This window comes from Prunus dulcis, chromosome 1 (genome assembly GCF_902201215.1).
Source record: "Prunus dulcis chromosome 1, ALMONDv2, whole genome shotgun sequence".
Lineage (NCBI taxonomy): Eukaryota > Viridiplantae > Streptophyta > Magnoliopsida > Rosales > Rosaceae > Prunus > Prunus dulcis.
Window position 1 is genome coordinate 30,648,446 of NC_047650.1, and position 21,361 is coordinate 30,669,806.

Genomic DNA, 21,361 nt, shown 5'->3' on the forward strand with positions numbered 1-21,361 from the left:
AACTCTTATATATCTCTTTATGGAGAAGAATATAATTCAACCTAATACATTCAAACCATATTCATATTTTAGCATGGTATCAGAGCAATCGATCCTAGGTTGTCTCTAAACTCTTATATCAAATTTCTCAAATTTCTCATATTCAAATCCAAAACCCTAAATCAAATTCCTCATAATTTTCCTCAAATCCAAATCCATCAAATCTAAAGTCCTCAAATCCTCTTATCCAAATCCTTAAACACATACCCTCAAATCTTATACACATACCTCTTAAATCCAATTCCTCACATCAAATTCCTCACCTTCTCATATCACATCTTACTTCCGCTGCGATGTCAGGAACCCCTACGATTCTCCATCTTATTATAGACTCACATAAGCATGCGGTCAATCCTGCTGACCCTGCTACCCGGACTCCTGCTTCTATCACCACTACCAAAGGTTCTACTTCATACGTCCTCCAAAAACTCTGCATGGATTATTGACTCGGGCTCTACGGATCATATGACATTTGATCATGGCCAACTTATTAATCGCAAATCATCCACTCCGTCGGTGATGTCTAATGCTAATGGTACCTTCTCTTCTGTGGTTGGGGAGGGCTCTCTATCTCTCTCTACTTCCCTACATATGGATTCTGTATTACTTGTTCAATCTTTGTACCATAATTTGTTATGTGTTGCACAAATTACTACTATTTTGGGGTATACTGTAACATTTTGGCCGAATCATTATGTTTTTCATGACATCCTCACAGGAACGACGATTGGTTGTGGTACTCGGCGGGACAAACTCTATTACTGGGACTGGGCACCGGATAGTGAGGTCAAGGGTGGTCAAGCTTTCACAACCAGTGGAACTCGTCCTAAGGGGGAGAGAGACAAAATTTGGTTATGGCATAAACGTCTTGGGCATGCCTCATTCAGTTATCTTAAGAAGTTGTTTCCATCATTATTTTCCAGTCTTGATGTTTCCAGCTTCTAGTGTGATACGTGTGAATTGGCTAAGAGTCATCGTGTCCCGTTCCCATTAAGTTCAAATCAGAGTTTGGTTCCATTTTTTCTTGTTCATTCTAATGTTTGGAGACTGCTAAAATTGTCATTCTGGCAAGGGCGCGATGGTTTGTTACGTTTATAGATGATTGCACACGCATGACTTGGGTTTCCCTTCTCAAAACAAAAGGAGAAGTTAGTTCCATGTTTCAACAGTTTTATCAAATGGTGGAGACTCAATTTCATGCCAGAATTCAGGTTCTTCCTTCTGACAATGGCGGAGAATTTCTTAATCATGATCTTAACCAGTTCTTACAAGATCATGGCATCATACATCAAAGCTCATGCCCTTACACTCCCTAACATAATGGGGTGGCTGAAAGAAAGAACATACGCTTATTGGAAGTCGTTTGTGTCTCTCTCTTTGGTGCCAATATGCCACGATCATTTTGGGGCGAAGTCGTTATCTCTGCAGCATACCTTATCAATCGGATTCCCTCTAATATCCTAAATTTTCAAACATCACTTCAAAAACTTCACCACCATATCCAAACACCTCACACCCCAAACCTGGAACTCCGAATTTTTTGGCTGTGTTGTATTTGTCCACTTACATGATCATCAACGAAGCAAATTGGATCCCCGAGCCGAAAAGTGTGTTTTCATTGGCTATGCACCTCATCAAAAAGGATACCGGTGTTATCATCCTCCTAGTCAGAAAGTCTATACTTCTATGAATGTTGTGTTCCAAGAAAACGACATATATTTTTCAGCTACACATGAGGAGCATTACGACACCAACACTTCTCAAATTTTCAATTTTTTTCCTCCAAAATCGTCCCAGCCTGATAACGACCGGTCAACCGGTCGTAGCTTGGAAGCGACTGGTCTTGCTGTCCAACTCAGGAGGAGGAAACTGATGAGATTTTGCCCACTCCGGAGACTTCTTCAGCTCCAGTACCACACTAATCACCTGATGAGGATGTCATTCAGGTAACATCTTGTCCTGAAACTGATAACATTAATGAAATATCTCATGATAATTTGATTTCAGAAGGCACATAGCCTGCATATCAGATTCCAAAATGGAAGAACCGTGGCAAACCTCTAGTACACTACGAAGTAGATCTTAATGTCAAAGGAAAATATATCATCAACAATTATGTATCCATCAGCAGATTATTAGAGTCACGAGTACACTTTGTGAAACAGTTGGCCGACATACCTGTTCCCAACAATGTAACTAAAGCACTGGAAGACCCACAATGAAAAGAAGCCATGAATGAAGAAATGTGAGCTCTCCAGAAGAATGGCACATGGGAACTCGTGCCATTACCGTATGGAAAGAAGACAGTGGGAAGCAGGTGGATTTATACTGTGAAACTCAAAGCAGATGGATCTATTGAAAGATATAAAGCTAGATTGGTGGCGAAGGGGTACACACAAAGATATGGGATATACTACCAAGAGACCTTTGCCCCAGTAGCCAAGATTGAAACTATAAAAGTCCTTCTATCTCTAGCAGCAAATCTCAATTGACTATTGTGGGAGCATATATTTTCGTCTCCAATCAGGGCACGCCACGTGGAAAAGAAGATTATCTCTTAAATTAATTAATTAATTAAACCAGTTTATCTGGCTAGTTAATTAATTGGGATAAATATCTTAATTAATATGATATTATCTTTATTTAAAGAGATAATATCATTAATTAAGATATTATCCTAATAAAGAGAAGATAATATCATTTAATTCAGATATTATCTTCTTAAGAGATAATATATTTAATTCGGATATTATCAAAGCCGACTCGATCCCTACGAAACCCTAGCCCCGAGGCTCCTATAAATTGACGACCTCATTCATCATTCAAGGTACTTCAGAAAACCTACTCCTTATACCCGAGAAAAATACCTGAAGCTCTCTCTCCCTCTCCACTCTCCATATTTTCTCCACACGGCTCCGGCCACCACACACGGCTCCGGCCACTCGGTTTACACCATACATACAACTATGTACCCTTTGCTTAGCTATTGTTTTCCTACAAACACTTGAACTAACTTAGGCATCGGAGGGCCTTTGGCCAACACCCCCCGGGTGTGGTCTATTTACTCCAGTCTTTTTTACAGGAATCGAGGAAGAGAGAGAATGAAGATCAAAGGTTGAAGGATCTAGAAGCGAATATTCTCCCCTGAGATTATTTGCACAAACAACTATTACATCAGTTTGATGTAAAAAATGCATTCTTACGTGGAGACTTGGAAGAAGAAGTATATATGGACCTACCACCAGGATGTAACTTAGCTCGTGACAAGAAATGTCAAGTTTGCAAGCTCAGAAAGTCATTATATGGGTTAAAGCAATCCCCCAGGGCATGGTTTGGTAAATTCACTAAATACATGAAGAATTTTGGATATATACAGAGTAATGCAGATCACACTTCATTTTTGAAGCGTGATGGAGTAAGACTTACTGCATTGATTGTTTATGTGGATGACATAATCATAATTGGAAACGAAACAGGAGAGCAACTGAAACTGTAGAAGTATTTGTATTAGGAATTTGAGATGAAGGATTTAGGTAATCTGAAGTACTTTCTAGGAATTGAAGTAGCCAGGTCTACAACTTGTATATTTCTGTCTTAAAGAAAGTATGTATTAAATCTGCTCACTGAAACAGGAATGCTTGGATGCAAACCTGCTGATACAGATGAATCACAAGTTATGTGAAGACATGGATCAAGAACCAACCAATAAGGAATAGTACCAACGCTTTATTGGAAGGTTGATATATTTAGCCCACACAAGACCAGATATTACATATGTTGTGAGTGTGGTTAGTCAGTTTATACATTCACCCAGTGTATCCCATAGGAATGCAGTTGATCGGATCTTAAGATACTTAAAGTCAGCTCCTGGGAAAAGATTAATGTTCTCAAAAAATAGAGATCTCGAAATTCTTGGATATACAGATGCTGATTGGGCTGGCTCCATTACTGATAGACGCTTTACTTCAGGTTACTATACCTTCGTAAGAGGTAATCTAGTCACTTGGCGGAGTAAAAAATAAAATGCGGTTTCTCGGTCTAGTGCAGAAGTAGAGTATCGAGGAATGGCTCACGGAGTTTGTGAACTACTGTGAATCAGAAGACTATTAACATAATTGAGTTTCAAGCCAGGAAAGCCAATGGAGTTACATTGTGATAACAAATCAGCCATTGACATTGCCCATAATCCAGTTCAACAAGATCGAACCAAACATGTTGGACATTTTATCAAAGAGAAGATTGAGAAGAAGATCATCCGCCTACCATTCGTAAAATCAGAAAATCGACTGGTAGATATCTTAACAAAATCTGTTTGTGGCAGAGTATTTCATGCCTCACTTACCAAGTTGGGCATTGGTGACATATATGCACCAACTTGAGAAGGAGTGTTGACGTGAGTCTCCTAAATTATCAAGGAGATTTATTTCCGTGATTAATAAAGGGATTTACTTTCCCATTTCATTTAGTTGACAAATCTTTGTATAATTATGAGATACTATCCTAATTTATTACTGTATCTATTTCCTTGTAAAGCACTCATGTAAACTCCTATATATCTCCTTATAGAGAATAATATAATTCAACCTAATACATTCAAACCATATTTATATTTTAGCATTGACTAAACATGTAAACCTTTCTATTCGCTTATAATAAACTTTCCTATGGTTTGATATGTATGAAATATTCTACTTATCTTTTTCAACTTTGAAATCTATGATATGGAGAAATAGGAGGAGAAAAAAGGAGGAGGAAAAGATAGTATATTGGGAGAAAAAACATGGGTGAATTTAATTTGATTTTTGTTTTCTTAAATTAGTTGTTAATTATTGTTGTACTATTATTTAACGTAAGAAGAGACAAATAGGGACATAGTTGAAACTTTCCAAAACTGATTGAAAAAGAGCCTTTTCTTTCATCAAATAAAAGGTGCACAATGCACAATGGGCTTCAATAATTAAAGGTTGGAATTCTGTGTCCGTAGTAGTAGATGGCAAATGCATGAACAACTCTTATTTTCTTATATAAGCTACTTCTCTGACTTTTTTTGGGTCCCCAACCCAAAATCAACTCCAGATCTGCAAATCTCCTCGTTTATGTGTTGCGAAGTCCAACAATACGGATTCGTTACGAAACTGTATTTTTGACCCTGCGATTCTCATTGTTGAACGTACGATTAAAAATTCAATTCCGTAACAATTCTGTATTGTTGAACTTCGGAGAAGCGCCCAGGTACATACTGCCACTGATGTGCGTGTATATACACGCGCGCTACATGCAGTTGGTTACATTTCCCGTTGTTTATGCCATTGGTTTTGAAAAATGAAACACATGACAACCGAGAACATGGACGAGTTGCTTATATAAATAAGCAGCAGCAGCAGCAGACGTGAAGGTTTTAATTACTGATGAGTCGGTAGGTACTGGTGAGGATAGAGACAAGAGAGAGAGATGGAGGTGAACCAAATACTTCACATGAACAAAGGAGATGGCAAGACTAGTTATTCTCAAAACTCCCAAGTGCAGGTACAAATTAATTTAACAGAATTATTATATTATTGGCTTTCCATCTTTAATTCATTAACTTCTTAGCTCCTCAATCCATATTATTATGATCATTTCATTATAATTAAATTTTATTTTTGTAGGGCAAAATATTATCGGTTGCAAAGCCAATCATTCATGAAGCCGTGCTAGAAATATTGAGCTCAAATAATATAGAGAGCATGGGGATTGCCGATTTGGGTTGCTCATCTGGACCCAACACCTTTCTGCCCATCTCCTACATCATGGATGCCATACATGCGAAGCGCAGCAGCCTCGGCCTCCAGCTGTCCCCATCATCAACAACAGAGTTCAGAGTGTACCTCAATGACCTCTTCAGCAACGACTTCAACACCATTTTTATGTCACTTCCTGCATTCTACAACAACTTGAAACAAGAGAAAGGTCCTGAATTTGGGTCGGTCTTTGTTTCTGCCGTGCCCGGTTCGTTTCACGGTAGGTTGTTTCCGGCCAAGACTTTGCATTTTGTGCACTCTTCTTGTAGTATCCACTGGCTCTCTCGGGTCCCCCCTGCCCTCAGCAACACCCCGGCGGAGGCAGCTGGCTCGGCCTTGAACAAGGGAAAGATCTACATTTCTAAGACCAGCCCTCAATGCGTTTTGGACGCATATTCACTTCAGTTTCACGAAGACTTTTCATCGTTTCTTAAGTCCCGCGCTGAAGAAGTAGTTGGCGGAGGACGAATGGTGTTGTCACTCATTGGCAGGCCTTCCTCTGATCCCACAACTCGAGAGAGTTGCGACCAGTGGGAGCTCTTAGCCCATGCATTAATGACCCTGGTTTCTGAGGTATATATCTTAATAATTTAGTTTCATCATGGCTATTTTACTTGATTAACATAATATGTTATATATTTATATGCATATGGGTGCAGGGTCTTATTGAAGAGGGAAAGGTTGATGCCTTCAACATTCCCTATTATGCCCCATGTGCAGAGGAATTGAAATTGGAGGTACAGAAAGAAGGGTCGTTCGTAATGGACCGTGTGGAGGCGTTTGACATTGATCGGGATGCTGGTGGTGGTGAATCTGATGACATGGTGGCTAGTGGGCAGCGAGTGGCCAAGAGCATACGAGTCGTGGCTGAGTCAATGCTAGAATCTAATTTCGGAAAAGATATAATAGATCATCTGTTTCAAAAGTACGCAGAGCTCCTGGGGGATCACTTGTCAAAGTTTAGAACCAAGTATACCAGTTTGGTCATTTCAGTCATCAGAAAGCAATGATCTTATTCATGTAATATAAGATAATGGAGAAGTTTAATTTTCTTTTTATTCAGTTCACGGTCATTTTGCGTTACCCTTGGCAAGTCTCTAGAGACATTTTGTGCCTTTCCATTCCATCCAAGGCGTGGTGGGGTTACTTTTGTCAGCATCAACCACTCGGGCGCTTTCTATGGCAGCGCACCATGATAACGTCTTAGTGCCAAAGTGATAGTAATGATGGCCAAGGCTTCTTAGTTCAATTTCAATGAATGAAGCATTGAAGCTCAACTCAAAAGCTTTTCAAAAATTAATAATTACAAAGATAGCCATAAAGGCCTGTCGGCCAAAACACCAACCCAATTTTCCTCCACCTCTCTCTTTCAATGTTCTTTAAAATTGCACAACAAAATTTTCATATCATTCTACTACCAACCCAACCTGCAGAGCAAAATTGTAGCAGCAGGAAAAGTATGCCTTCCATGTTGCCTTATCACGAAGCTTATAGTTTTGGTTGTTACGCTGTAATAATAGTACTAGGAGCCTTGTCATGTCTGATTTATCATATTATCAAGTCTAATAATCAAGAATCAACGGCTGATATTCCTCCAGGCAGTCAAGGATTGCCGTTGATTGGAGAGACCCTACAGTTCATGGCTGCCATTAACAGTGGCAAAGGGTTTTATGAGTTTGTCCGACTTCGCCGTCTCCGGTAACACCTCTCTCTCTCTCTCTCTCTCTCTCTCTCTCTCTGTGTTCACGACCTAACCCTCAACCCTTGAGTCTTTTATAAGTCTCCTCACTGTAACACGGCTAGTTTGTTACTCTGTTTGCTGTGAATGCAGGCACGGAAATTGCTTCCGGACCAACATATTTGGAGCGACGGACGTCTTTGTTTCGAGCAGAGAGTCAGCCAAGGCCATCTTAAACAATGACTCGGGGAAATTCAGTAAAAGATACATAAGGTCAATTGGTGAGCTAGTGGGAAATCAAAGCCTGCTCTGTGCTTCTCCCCAACACCACAAACTAATTCGTGGCCAACTAACCAATTTGTTCTCCACGAGCTCTTTATCAATTTTCATCAAACAGTTTGATAAACTCATTGTTGATGCTCTAGGAGGCTGGGAACACAGAAGCACTGTGGTTATACAAGATGAAGCACTTAAGGTAAACAAACATTAAGGATTGCAAGTTCTGGATCGAAGCCCAAAACTTTAATTAATTGTAAAAATAACCCAACAATCAGCTTTTATAACTATACTATATCATGGGCTCAATAAGATTATTGAGCCAAAGCAAACATTCAAAACTTGTTCTGTTTGTGATTCTTATTTAATAAGGTGTTTGATGTAAATTTCATTTTGAGCAGATAACTTGCAAAGCTATGTGCAAGATGTTGATAAGCGTGGAAAGCGGATATGAGTTAGAGGTGTTAGAGAAGGAGGTGGCTCATGTTTGTGAAGCAATGCTTGCATTACCTCTGAGGTTACCCGGGACTCGGTTTTACAAAGGCCTTCAGGTAAATAACTCTTCAAAATTAAAGCACAAGAGCTCATAGATGGGATTGTAGGCTCAAATTGTCAAGAAGTAACCTTTGTCAAGTCTGATCGTTTCATTTAGGCCAGAAAGAAAATCATGGCCATAATTGGGAAGGCAATGCGTGAAAGGAGAAGAGGGTTACAAGCAAATGGTGAAGATTTTCTACAATGGCTTTTGGATGAGGATGATAGAGCATGCAACGGAGCAACCACTAATGGCGGTGGGCTAACAGATGAGGAGATCCAAGATAATATATTAACCATGATTATTGCAGGTCAGGATACAACAGCCAGTGCAATGACATGGATGGTCAAATTCTTAGATGAAAACCCAGAGGTCCTTGACATTCTTCTAGTAAGGGAAAAAGCATGGAAGTTTTTGTTCTGTATTTTCTTCTTTTAATTCTTCTGGTTTGAAAACGCTTGTAGACTGGTAATCTTGTGTACTTGTTTATTGTAACAGAGAGAACAACTTGGCTTGGCTAGAAAAGTTTCGTCGAAGTCATTTCTGACTCTGGAAAGTATTAACGACATGCCGTATGCTTCTAAGGTGGTAAAAGAATCCCTAAGGTTGGCATCCATCGTGCCATGGTTTCCAAGACTAGCTCTCGAGGATTGCGAGATGGAAGGTTCGATTCATTGAAACATAGTTTATGCGTTTCAATTGTTCTATAGCTCACAAAATTGAACTTGATGATTGATTTGTGTTTCTGTTGCTGCAATAGGATTTAAGATCAAGAGAGGGTGGATTGTGAACGTTGATGCTAAATCAGTACACCTTGATCCTACGGTTTACAATGATCCCAACAAGTTCAATCCGTCAAGATTTGACGTGAGCATGAATGCAGCTGGCCTCAAATTCATTCACCTCAATTCTTGTTAAAAGTACATGTCTAAAGAGAAGTTGCATAATTCGACTTTGTCTGTCACAAACTGCAGGATGAATCGAAAATTCCATACAGCTTCTTGGCTTTCGGGATGGGAGGGAGGACATGCCTGGGGATGAATATTGCCAAGGCCATGATGCTAGTCTTTCTCCACCGTCTCACCACTACTTACAGGTCACATGATCTCATTTTCTTCTTTTCTGTCTCATTGAATTACACTACAAAAAATATGTCTTTTGCGGCACATAACAAAATTCGTCGGGAGAGGTTAAAACGACAAATATTCGTTGGAAAGGTCTATCCAAAAAAAAAAATACATTGGTTGGGAAAAGCGTGTTTTTTTTTTTTGGGTAGTGACTTAAGGCTAGTAATTAGGGGTGGGCATCGGGACCGGAAAACCAAAACACCTAACCGGACCGGTGAAAAAAAGGGGGAAAAAAACCAGTTGACAAAAAAAGTCAACAAATCGGACCGAAATCGATTCCAATCGGTTCCGGTTTTAGTTTTACACCGCACCAAACCGAACCGGACCTGTTGTATTATTTTATTTTATTTTATTTCAAAATTTTAAAATCCAATTCTATATTTTAAATTTTATAATTAATATTTTTCCAAATTCAAATTCAAAAAATTTCTCATTGTATGAATTGGGTCATTTGTTAATTTTTAAGCAAAAAAAAAAATAACTTATTTATTATAAATTTTATTTTAAAAAAAATAAAAAAATAATAATCCGATTCAAAATTGAAACCGGTCAGATCGAACCAGCCAGTTTTTAAAAAAAATTTGCTTAAATCTGACCGAACTGAACTGATTAAATAATACCAATTTCGGTTCTGATTTGAGGTGAGAATCGGACCGTGCCCACCCCTCTAGCAATCATCAGTACTAAACTAACCAATGTGGCATGCCAAAATGCATATTTAGCAAAAGATATATCTAAATTGGCATGTACTTTCATACAAACAAATAATTGATAGTCGTTGATTGACGAAATTTGAAATCATTCAGGTGGAAAGTGATTAACTCAGATGTCAGCATTGAAAAGTGGGGACTTTTCTCAAAACTAAGAAGTGGTTGCCCAGTAACCGTAACATGTATCACCGAGAATGTTATCCCCTAATATGATGCTATTGTTTAGTATCTGTTATCAATATTCAAACAACATACTCAGCATACAAGTTACAGAATTTCTCCTGAGTTGAATATTGGCTAATAGTAGTAGTGATACGGGCAGTTACAATTAGGTTCATAAAAGTGTAATTGCCAAATGATATAGATGTAATGTAACATCCATCTTGTCTGCTAGTCCCATGATCTCTGGGAAGAATTTCAAATAATCTAAGACCAAATGTTTTGTTTATTGAAAGAAACAGACTAAATAAACTCTGGTTTTGGATCAGATGAAGGCAAAGTTTCAATATATCTTATTGTTCAACTTAATTCATGGAACAAAAGCTCACACCCTTTCGAATTGGACAGAAAGAAAACCCCCTAATATAGGGCAAACGACAAGGACCACCAAAATTGACTCTAGAACTTGTACCCAAAAAATTGACTATTGGTAGAATCTCTTATCTGTCTTCCATTTTGGAATTTTTTTGATAAAAACAAACTGGCCATGCTTGAGATCATTCAACTAAAAGACTACAAGTACACGTAAACGTGTTCTAATTCAATGAAAAAGGGTTTTATAGTTTGCAGACCAGAGATCGGTTTGAATTCCCACAACATCATAGTTGTGAGTGCGTAAGAGAAATTTCTCTCTGTCTTGTAATTTAGACTAACGCTTATACTAAAAAAAAGACACTGACTAAAACACTACACAGGATAGCCAAACTCTGAGTCTTGAAAGCCCTGAGGCCCCTCTGATATTGTACATCCCGTTTTCATTTTGTTCCAATAGTAAAAGCCAATGTGCCTTCAACCGCACCAGTAGACCCAAATGGATGACACCTTTAACTTACATCCATATTATAACAAAAATCATTTTGTGGGCTATAAAGGCATGATAATTTGGTATACCATGTACCTTTTGTTGGATATTTTCTCTTTCTTGATATTTCACTCATTGCCCTTCTAGAGTTTTTTCTTGTTCCTTTCCCTCATGAGATTTTTAAAAATATTATTATATAAAATAAAATAACATGAATTGTAGGTCATTTCAAACACAATGGAAAAGTTATAGAAACAGTTTAATTATTACGTATTATTTTAGTTTTAAAATCCATGGATAGAGACAATCCACTTCCCACTAACAAATCAACTTTCTTCTCACTTATTCTCTCTCTCTCTCTCTCTGTTTTCTACAAGTAGTTTTCAATAGTTTCATATGTACGTATTGGTCAAATAATAACAAAGGCCAAAGGAAAAAAGAAAAGAAAAATATTATATTGTTGTTCCCTCTCTCCTTCCCCTGTCCTTGGGTTGGGTGATTAAATAGGGCCCGCCATGAATGGTGGGAGTATACTTCTTCATGGATTATATGTTACATCTTAATCCTTTTCTCATTGCTCAGCTTTAATAAAAGAATACAAATTTATTTAAAATTCAGACAATAACATTGAAAGTCATTCAACTAAGCATAAGCTAATAAAAACAATTTATATTGATGACCTGTAACCTTGACACAACTTGGCATTTGGGTATATTTCTTAAACCTAATTGTTATAAATAAATAAAAATTCCAAAAAACCCAATTGTTAATTAGGTGGGGCAAAATTCGTTGTTTTAAGTATGATTTGTTGCATTTTCAGGTTGCAACATGGATTATATTTCTTCTCTTTAGGACGCATTCCAGTGTTTATGATGTTGACTTAAACGCCAACCCAATGCAATCTGCGGCTCTACCTCTCCATTTGTTTAAAGAATAAAGCACCCTTTAATTGTCAGTTGTCGCCAACTTAAAAGCAATCTAGTGTGTGCTCTTCTTCTAATTAAAGCCCTCAATTTCTTTGGGAGACCAACTCTTTGTTAAGAGTGTTTATTACATATTAAAAAGTTAAGGACCTAGTCTGGGTTTATAAGGAGTTAAGCTTCTCCTTCCATTGTCAATTGTTTTTTGGAGTGAAACCTCAATTTTCTTCACAGTATCAGAACAAGGCTTCACATATTTGACCCAATAACCGCATATGTGAGCGTGTTGAAGATGAACCCTAACCACAGACCCAAGGTTTGAGAAAAGAAAAAAACTGAGTTAATTCAAACAACTATATATATTATATCCATTATAAAATGGTGATGGACCAGCTGAGTTATTGTCATATTATTGCTCAAATTTATACACAGACAGCTACAATATATTTAGACCAAACGAGAGAGGAAAAGAAAAAAAAAAGAAGAAGAAGAAGAAGAAGACAACTACATTATTCAAAAAATATTTTATACAACCAACATGATCGGTTTCAGATCAATAATGTTGGAGTTTTTAACGTTTTTGTTGCTGTCCTAAAATAAAAGATGAATGCATACATACGTGGACGTGCCCTGTGTGCAATCATATCGTCTTAATTTCATGGATTTCTTCTTGTCGAATTTAGTTCATGGATAGATAGGACCACAAGGCTAATGCCATCATCTGTACGGATGGAGTGGGTTGGGGTTGGGTTGGCCAAAAAAATAATTGAAATGTTTTTATTTAAGAAAAAAAACAAAACAAAACAAAAAGTATAGCACCACGAGTGTAGGGGGTGGTGGTAGAGGCTAGACTGGTAGTGCCCAGCGAATAATAAACAAGAAGTAGTTAAAAGAAAGTCTCAAAAGAGAAGAAAAATTGGTAGTATGTGTGCGCTAATGAACAGGAGAAGGTGTTTATAGCTTTTGTTTTTTTTTTTTTTTTTTTTGGCCAGAATGCAAATATCAAGCGGCAAGAATGCAAATATCAGAAGGATTAATCGAGATGCGCGTAAATAGGCCCGAACACCTCCTCATGATATTTATAAAATTAAAAAAAAGAAAAAAAGAAGGCCTCCTCCTAAGTCCTAACAAATACGAGAACTTGTACGCACACAACTCCACATCAAGTTTAATCATTTTGTGCAACCACCACTAGATAACAAAGCTTTCCTCCCTTTTCTTATTTTTCTTCAATGAGAGACCCAAATGGAAGACATGTGGCAATTACCCATCAATAGTTTAATTCTACACAAAACATAAAAGTAGACACGAAAAAGCGACTTTTTCTTCCAGAAGGAGATCTCAGCCTTTTGAATTTGAGGTCCCCTTAAGAATTGAATGGTAAATCATCTTCTGTATTATTGGCTGATTATTGATTGATTGATGCCATCATGCTCTTGGAAAAGCCATGGAATTGGGACTTCAACCATGTATGTATGATCGTTAAACCAATTATGCACAGTGCTTCCCTTAAATCATTGCCATTAATTGGTAAGCAAATACAGTTGTTTTGGTGTTTTTTTAATTAGACGTGTTGCTAAAGACAATGTGTCCACTTCCTTACACTGCCTCCCTCTACATAGAGTAATTAGATTGCTTTGTCAAAATACATGTTTTATATAACGTTAAAAAAACGTAAGACAAAGATTGTGGACAATAAGCCACAAGGCATGCAGAAGAGTTGACTGTTCGCTTAGTTTTGGTGAAGCAAATACCAGTCGTACATTCCAAGCATGCGGGAAAAAATGACAAAACCAACACAACACAAGTAGATCATCACACCACCCAATCCAAAGGGATCTCCAAGTGCCCCATTTTTTGTTTCTTAAAAATATTATCAAACACTCTGTTTCTTAATAATATTATTAGGTGCTCTGTTTCTGATCAAAACACATTGTGTGTCAACTTGGCTAATCAAAACTGACCAAATTTGACCCATGTAGCGCACATATAGCAAAACCTGGATTACCAATTGTTTGTCCTAAGAACACGAGTGCATGGATAATTATATAATGGAAAAGAAAACAAAAAGATAAATTCTGAAATTGCAAATGAATACAGAACTGCACATGAGTGTTTGTATGTCAAAAGGCCAAACTCGATCAGATTTTATTTACTTGTAAATCGTTGAGATTGGAGACAATAATAATCTGCAGAGTAGTGAAATACTAATTCGTACTCAAAATCACCTCATCCTACTTAACAAAGGAGCATCAGTTAATTAATTACTGATGACAAATAACTTAACTAGATAAAACAGCCATGTTGATGTTGCCCTCTCTTCTTCTTCTTCGTTCTTCTGCCTCTCTCCTGTTCTCTTCCATCTGACTCTTCTTCATGTTATTAATGAATTCTTCTGATAAACTATTGATATACTCTGTTTTTCTTCCTTCTTCTTCTTCTTCTTTCCTACGCTTTTCGCTCTCCATCTCTTCCTCGCGTTGATTTCTCTTGTTTTCATCAATGAACTTCTGTATTCTAAGGTTGAATTCTTCGTCGTTCAACACCTCCACAGAGCTCCATCTCCTTGCCGACTCTTCCCTGCAACTCATCGTTTTCCGGTGAATCTCTGTCTCCGATCGCTGCATAACTCTTTTACTACTCTCAGACCCGCACATTCTCTTCGTCTCGAAACTCCCCGATTGAGTCCTCCGGTACCGCTTCTCCTTCTCCACCAAAGTAATTGCAGCAACCGGAGGGACACAACTGCTTTTCCTTTCAGTAACCGGTTCCTGGCTATCAACTGAAGGAGATAGCCCTACCGCATTCTCATCAGACGATGCCATTTGTTTCTCAACCTCCAACAACACCTCCTCCACCGTCGTCTCTGTTTCTGGACACTCCCCTGAGTCAAAAACGATGCTCCAGCAATTCGCCTTCGTCTCTGTTTCCGGATGAACTCCTTCACCGAGGAAGGTGCTCCGGCAATTCGCCTTCGTCTCTGTTTCCGGATACACTCCCTCACCGAGGACGATACTCTGGCAATACACGCTGTTGACGCCGAACTCGTTGTAGAAATCGAGTGACCGAGCGTAGTCGTCGTCATCGTCGGCGTCGTTTCGGCGGTACAAAATGGAAATTGCGACAAGTAGCACCAAGACGAACGATAAAACATAGAAGCGGTTATAGAAGACCACATGGAGTTCGCGGGAAACGTCGTCGAAGAAATGTGCGGCTGCCGGAAGCAGCGCGGAGGAGCGGGATAGGGTGAAGAAGAGAGGCGCCAGAGCGACGCACGCCGTCAGAACCGACTTGACGTTTTGGTGGTGGCGGTACTTCTTCAAGGCAATGGCTTTCTCCGCCGTCACGTCGTAAAAATTTTGGTGGTGTGAATCCATGGGTTGGCTTCCAGATGAGAAAGGAAATTGGAGTGTGGAGTTTGTGGGTGTTTTGTGAAGGGATGCGACGAAAATAAATCGCATAGAGATGTTGTATTTATAGGGGAGTTTTCGGGGTTGGTTGAGAAACAATTCAAGCAAGGAATTAAGGGACGGAGAAAATGGAAGATTTTCCGGGAAATCAGAGCAAGAAGAAGAAAGAATTGGAGTGTCAGAGAATCAAATATTCTGTATGATGTGTACTTGTGTTTTTCTATTGGACTCTGTAAAAATTGTGAGAGGGAAACTTAGACATTGAGACTGATATGTTGCTGTTTTTATAAAGCTCCTCCTCTTAATTAGAATCATTTCATGCGCTTTTTCCTATTTTATTTTGGGTTCAAAATTTCCCAAACTCTGCTTTTGTGGATATAAAAACAGGGAGAGCAAGTTAATATATACTGTTTTCAGTTTTGTGTATAGAATAAGAATAATTATGTACAGAGGACCCCACATAGTATTTTCTAGCCTATTTTATATGAAGAGTAGAGTATACCAATGGCTTCCCACGTAGCATTTTTTCCAAAAAATAATGACGACGCATTGGTTAATACCTCTTGTGTTCCCTTCCCTTCCGATAATGTTATGCTAATATTAATTAATTAATTAATATACTAGTCTAACTTGATAAAAAAGAAATAACAATAATGATATCCCTGTAGTCTAATAATGTTATGTTATAAATAAAAAAACAACTACCGACTTGGAAAAATATACATTATGAACTTGTTCAAACATTTACTTGTCTTTAGTTTTTTAGAATAATAATAGAATATTTTTATTCATTCATTCACCATCCACAACCAAAAAGAGTAAACAAAGTTGGGGGACAAGACAAACCAGTAGGGTAGGTGGAGGGAGACGAAGAAACTCATGAAAGAGTTTTTAATTTTGTTTTTGGTAAGAAGCCTATGAAACATTGACGGATGCAAATAAAAGAACAACTACTCCGGACCCCAGAGAGAGTTATTTTAGCCCAAGTAGCCATTTCACGTGACCCTCTCCAAATGATTCTAATTCCCTTTTTAACGTTTATGGGTTACGCTAAATGATCAAGGTAGTGAACATACTCTTTTGTATTCAAGTTTAAATTCATCTTTCTGTAAAAGAAATTAAAGGTATAGACCCATTGACTATAGATATATATAACTCTCCGATTTGATATCGAAATTATGATGTAACCAAAGCCACCAATCATTATCTGATGCATGGTCATCTTTCCTACCCTAGAAAATTAGAAAGGAGAATTTAGAAATCATATGATGGTTGGTCTAATTAGCTAATTAATTTATAGCATCACTTTAGTTTAGACTATCATGAATAATGTGGCAATTCAGTTGGGTGGTTGAATTAGCGCACTTTAACCAAATTCCACGGGACGCAACACTCCTTGGCCAAATGGTTGCTATGCTTTTATGAAATTTTCCGTGATTAAATATTGGCACATGAACTTTCACAAAAAAGGCCTAGCTAAAAAGAGGCACTCGAGAAGTTGGGAAGCAATTTCTCTTGATCTTTTTCTTTTTCCGGTTGAGATTCATATGTCCCTTCGTTCATCGGTGATGTGTCTTCTTTTTGTTGCTTTGGTCAGTGGCCTTTTAAATACAAGTATTTTTCGACCCAAAAAAAAATACAAGTACAGTGAATTCAGCTGTAAGTTTGTAATGGGCCCCAAGAGAAGCAATAGAGTGAGTGTAAGGACATCTCCAGTCGTGGAGGGCTAAACATATCTCATTCACTAGTTCATGGCTAAATCATAACCCTCTTAATATTTTATTAGTTTTTAATATATTCTTTAAATATATTGGTTAATTTAATTAAACTACTACTTATACCCTATTTAAATTACATTTTAGATGGGGGGACAATTTTTGCATAAAAGAAAGGAATGATAATATGCAAAGGATGAAAAAATTGTGGGTAATTATGTAGAATGATGAAAAGAGTAAAGATAGTATGTAAAAGGAAGGATGAAAAGAAGGTGGGAAATTATGTAGAATTGAGGTATAAATTTTTTTAAAATTTTAAAATTTGGATGTTTTTGGAAATAAATAATAATAACAGCTAACTGATGTCAGCATGCCGAATATAACCCATCCATAAATTAAGTTAAGTTTGGCTCAGCATTTGGCCTCTTCAGCTTGCTAACTGAGTTTGGCGCAATGACATGACAGGTTTAGCCCACTTACTGAAGATAGCTTTTGAATGTAAAATGACTAAATTTATGAGTTTAGCCCACTACTTAAGATCGCCGAAGGCTCATATCTTTCCCAATGATGAACTCTCAAAACCCTACAAAGGGCAATACACCCACCACGCCTATAGTTGGGCTTGTTATGTTGCCATTCCTCGACTAACAAAAATCTTTTAGTTGCCATTTTATATCACAATGCTGCTGGTACTCTTTTAACATATCATGTCGTGATTATTCAAAGTTTGGAGTGGCTAAGTCGTCAAAAATAAAGGCAAGTCCCTTGGATGAGATACATCGCAAAAACAATGACGAACAGTATTTGAATTCAAGCAGATGCAGCCGAATTTTTCACGCATGCCTGTTCATGCTTGTCAGATTGCAGATGGACTTCTATGACATGTTCAAGCTGATCTAGTGTAAATCTATGATTCTAGTTCACATCACATTACTATAACCTAAAGGAATTGATCCACCTGTCAGCCTATAAATAACATAAAATCAGCTCACCAGCAACCCAAACCCCATCTTTCACTTTCAGAATAGGATAGGCAAAAATGGCTAAGCTACTCAGTCATCCACTGTTTTATCCCATCCTCTTTCTCTTCCTCTTTATCTTTCTTGCATCAACCGGTATGCCGTAATCATCTTATTCCAAAAAAATTATCCGTGCATATATTATTCCTTTCTTTCGTCAACTCGTGTCTGTTTTGGGGTGTGGGTGTGATTTGATTCATGCTCAAATTCTTACAATGTTAGCATTTGTTTATGACTCGTGAGATGCAGAAGTAGCAATGGTGGAAGCAAGAATCTGTCAAAGGCGTAGTAAAACATGGTCAGGGTTTTGTGGGAACACTGGAAACTGCAACCGTCAATGCAGGAACTGGGAAGGTGCTTTGCGTGGAGCTTGCCACGCTCAATCCCCAGGGTTTGCATGCTTCTGCTACTTTAGATGTTGATTCGTGATCAACCACAGCAGCAGTCAGCAGCATCTCGAACCTCAAGCTTTCTTATATATCCAGTTATATATACAAAGAAACGCTAGAGTGAGCCTAGTATCCACTAAATAAGTCAGCCACGACAACATCCTCAATGTAACTTTTTGCTGCACTTTGTTAAAAAAATAAGCACAGCACTGCTACTACTACTTCTTCTTCTGTTTGGTTCCCTGCTTTAATTGTAGATAACCTGTAACTTAAAGGAATTCATGGCGGAAAAGAAAGGGGGAACAAAAAAACATCAATGCTTTGAATCCAACAAAGACATGAAAAGGAGAAGAAAAAATAGCACTGCTGTGAGATCTCCAGTACAACATGAGCTCCCGAATCGAAGAAATCGGGTTTCCAGTTTTAATTAAGAGGCTAATATCATCATCTTCTTAACAATATTCACGGGTACAAGATTTCTCTTCCCCGTTGAACCAAACAAAACCATCAACAGACGTCACTAAAACAGCCCTGGAATCAAATATTCTGATATTCATCAAGGGACCTAATGTATTCTAAGCTTAACCTCAGCACCATCTCAAAGTCCCATCAATGTACCAGTTATATCTACACTGTATACTCTGATTAAAAAGACCTTGCTAAATATTCTCCTTTTCTGAACTTAAGTCATATATACACTATAGACAGAGGAAACTAGCATTCTTTACACAGATTCAAGCTTAGTTTAGCTTTCAACTTGGAAATGGTGCGTGAGACCCCAAAACAATGAATTATATTCTCATCAATACACAACTCCACAATGCAAGTAAATAGTAAAATAAGACAGATATTAACATAACAAGCATAGAATAGGAACTGAATTTTACTCCATTTTCATAAAAACACATGCTTTCAATCTTCAATTTGTAAAATTTACCTACAAGCTTACATGGAAGAAGCAATCAAAGCATAGCTTCTTTCTACTTCTTCTTGCCCCCTTTACCAGCTGCGGCTTTGCGCCTAGAGGGCAGAATAATCTCTCCCTTGAGCACGGGGATATCCATGATCTGAGTGAGCTCTCCGTACTTCTTCCTGAACTTCTCTACCTGGTCGTCGTCGACGAGCATGCCCGACCGGTTTCCGAGGTAGAAGGGGTGGTTGCCCGACCACACGTCCACCACGTACTCCTTCTGGGTCCCACCCGTCGTCATCACCAGCTCCCCTTTGCAGTACACCTTCGCGTCCTCGTGGAACTGCGGGTGTATCTCCTTCTTCCTGCACGTCACCACAGGCCGGCAATTCCCCAGGCCACCACCACCACAAACCTGGAAATACAAAAATTAAATTCGTAAAGCCGAGGTTGCTGAATGAAATGAATTCAATCTGGTTAATTTGATAATTTTACCTTCTTGGGAGGAAGGACTGGGGGGCAGGGTCTTCCTTGGAGGAATGTGTTGGTTAGATTGAGCGCCATTTCTGTGCGTTTTTGGAAGAGAATAGAAACGACGGAGCGGATGATGCAGTGTGATGACTGATGAATTGAAGATGAGGTTTATGTGGTTCCACCCAAGTAAGTTACTGAATTACCCCTACAATTTTCGGGTGGTTAATGTATTGGGCTTGGGCTAACATCATTATAGGCTTGTCATTTTCTGGTTTATTAAGGATTGGTCCTTTGGAGGGGAAGTAAATTGGGATTGACCCTTGGATTGGGCCGTCAAACCCAATATGAGAGATTTTTTGGGTTTATTTATTTATTATATATGTTTATGTTGGTGGGTTGGGTCTGCTCTACACTATTCAATTCAACTTTCAATCAAATGCTTTGTGGAGATGATAAGACAACAAGCAGTCCCATCTCATGCACTTGTTTCCAACATTCAGTGATGAATGATTCATTACGGGAAATTGAATGTTTGTTGTGCATTGCAGCCTTCAATTGATATATATTTTTTAGTAAGTCTAAAATACAGGGGAAATGAGGTTTCTCACACACACAACACAATTACAACGTTATCAATAAAATTACTATCGTTTTTAAACAAAAAATTAAAAAAACGAAGAAGACACACACAACGGCATAGTCAAACCGCAAAGTTGTAGGCTGCATACCAACCGTTCTACTAGCGAGTTAAGACCTCATTAATTGAATTTGCTACTTGGTAGTGAATGAGCGCTTATCTAATGATATCACGTGCCACCATCTGATTGAAAAATGCCTCGTGATTAGAAGACGTGTCCACAATTGAATTGATTGACAAACTACAAATCCAAAACAAATGCCTGAAAAATGGCTCGTGAGGCAATAACGTCATGGCAAGCATAAGCAGGCAAAGGCAGGTGTCTCGTTTTCATTACCCCACGCAATTCTATACCAACTTTACGTTATACTTGCCAATAGGAACTTCCTATGAGATTTCAAGGGTAGAATGAATACAACCAACGTTGAACGTTTGGTTATATTACATAAGAAAAGCTATTCTAGAACATTGTGAATATATATATATATATATATTGAATTGTTGAAAAATTATTAACCTTGTTAAAATCCGATTTCCTCCCCCATCCTAACAAATTGTTTGGTTTCCCAATTAGGTAAATAATTAAAATTTAAGATAAAACATAATTGAGTTGAGTGTGTGTTAATGAAAAAAATTAAGTACTTATGTCTCCTTAGAAAGCAATAAGATTTTATGTTCGAATTCTATGTAATTTAGACTGTCATTTATGACTAAAAATAAT

General features: G+C 38.0%; 4 protein-coding genes across 4 annotated transcripts; 3 read left to right on the forward strand and 1 right to left on the reverse strand.

Moving 5' to 3' along the window:
- Window positions 1-5,427: 5,427 nt before the first annotated feature.
- Window positions 5,428-6,902, forward strand: LOC117613907 (jasmonate O-methyltransferase-like). The gene is made up of 3 exons (XM_034342520.1): window positions 5,428-5,565; window positions 5,688-6,392; window positions 6,479-6,902. The coding sequence occupies exons 1-3, from the start codon at window positions 5,491-5,493 to the stop codon at window positions 6,827-6,829; spliced, it is 1,131 nt and encodes a 376-aa protein (XP_034198411.1). The 5' UTR covers window positions 5,428-5,490; the 3' UTR covers window positions 6,830-6,902.
- A 114-nt stretch (window positions 6,903-7,016) lies between these two features.
- LOC117613905 (abscisic acid 8'-hydroxylase 3) lies at window positions 7,017-10,593 on the forward strand. Its single transcript, XM_034342518.1, has 8 exons — window positions 7,017-7,517; window positions 7,651-7,972; window positions 8,175-8,324; window positions 8,426-8,698; window positions 8,807-8,972; window positions 9,069-9,175; window positions 9,283-9,404; window positions 10,242-10,593. The coding sequence occupies exons 1-8, from the start codon at window positions 7,192-7,194 to the stop codon at window positions 10,351-10,353; spliced, it is 1,578 nt and encodes a 525-aa protein (XP_034198409.1). The 5' UTR covers window positions 7,017-7,191; the 3' UTR covers window positions 10,354-10,593.
- Window positions 10,594-18,249: 7,656 nt separating this feature from the next.
- On the forward strand, window positions 18,250-18,652 carry LOC117624379 (defensin-like protein 19). The gene has a single exon (XM_034355990.1). The coding sequence runs from the start codon at window positions 18,488-18,490 to the stop codon at window positions 18,650-18,652; it is 165 nt and encodes a 54-aa protein (XP_034211881.1). The 5' UTR covers window positions 18,250-18,487.
- Window positions 18,653-19,438: 786 nt separating this feature from the next.
- Window positions 19,439-20,204, reverse strand: LOC117623511 (50S ribosomal protein L31, chloroplastic). The gene is made up of 2 exons (XM_034354840.1): window positions 20,025-20,204; window positions 19,439-19,944 (listed from the first exon to the last, which is right to left on the reverse strand). Exons 1-2 carry the CDS (start codon window positions 20,091-20,093, stop codon window positions 19,600-19,602), a joined length of 414 nt encoding a protein of 137 aa, XP_034210731.1. The 5' UTR covers window positions 20,094-20,204; the 3' UTR covers window positions 19,439-19,599.
- Between the last annotated feature and the right edge of the window lie 1,157 nt (window positions 20,205-21,361).

Bases quoted from the DNA above. Each gene is read 5' to 3' on its own strand.
- LOC117613907 (XM_034342520.1), top strand. From the start codon at position 5,491: ATGGAGGTGAACCAAATACTTCACATGAACAAAGGAGATGGCAAGACT. The intron at 5,566-5,687 runs GTACAAATTAAT...TTATTTTTGTAG, and splicing joins CTCAAAACTCCCAAGTGCAG to GGCAAAATATTATCGGTTGC. The intron at 6,393-6,478 runs GTATATATCTTA...ATATGGGTGCAG, and splicing joins TAATGACCCTGGTTTCTGAG to GGTCTTATTGAAGAGGGAAA.
- LOC117613905 (XM_034342518.1), top strand. From the start codon at position 7,192: ATGTTCTTTAAAATTGCACAACAAAATTTTCATATCATTCTACTACCA. The intron at 8,973-9,068 runs GTTCGATTCATT...TTGCTGCAATAG, and splicing joins CGAGGATTGCGAGATGGAAG to GATTTAAGATCAAGAGAGGG. The intron at 9,405-10,241 runs GTCACATGATCT...GAAATCATTCAG, and splicing joins CGTCTCACCACTACTTACAG to GTGGAAAGTGATTAACTCAG.
- LOC117624379 (XM_034355990.1), top strand. From the start codon at position 18,488: ATGGTGGAAGCAAGAATCTGTCAAAGGCGTAGTAAAACATGGTCAGGG.
- LOC117623511 (XM_034354840.1), bottom strand. From the start codon at position 20,093: ATGGCGCTCAATCTAACCAACACATTCCTCCAAGGAAGACCCTGCCCC. The intron at 19,945-20,024 runs GTAAAATTATCA...TTGTATTTCCAG, and splicing joins CAGTCCTTCCTCCCAAGAAG to GTTTGTGGTGGTGGTGGCCT.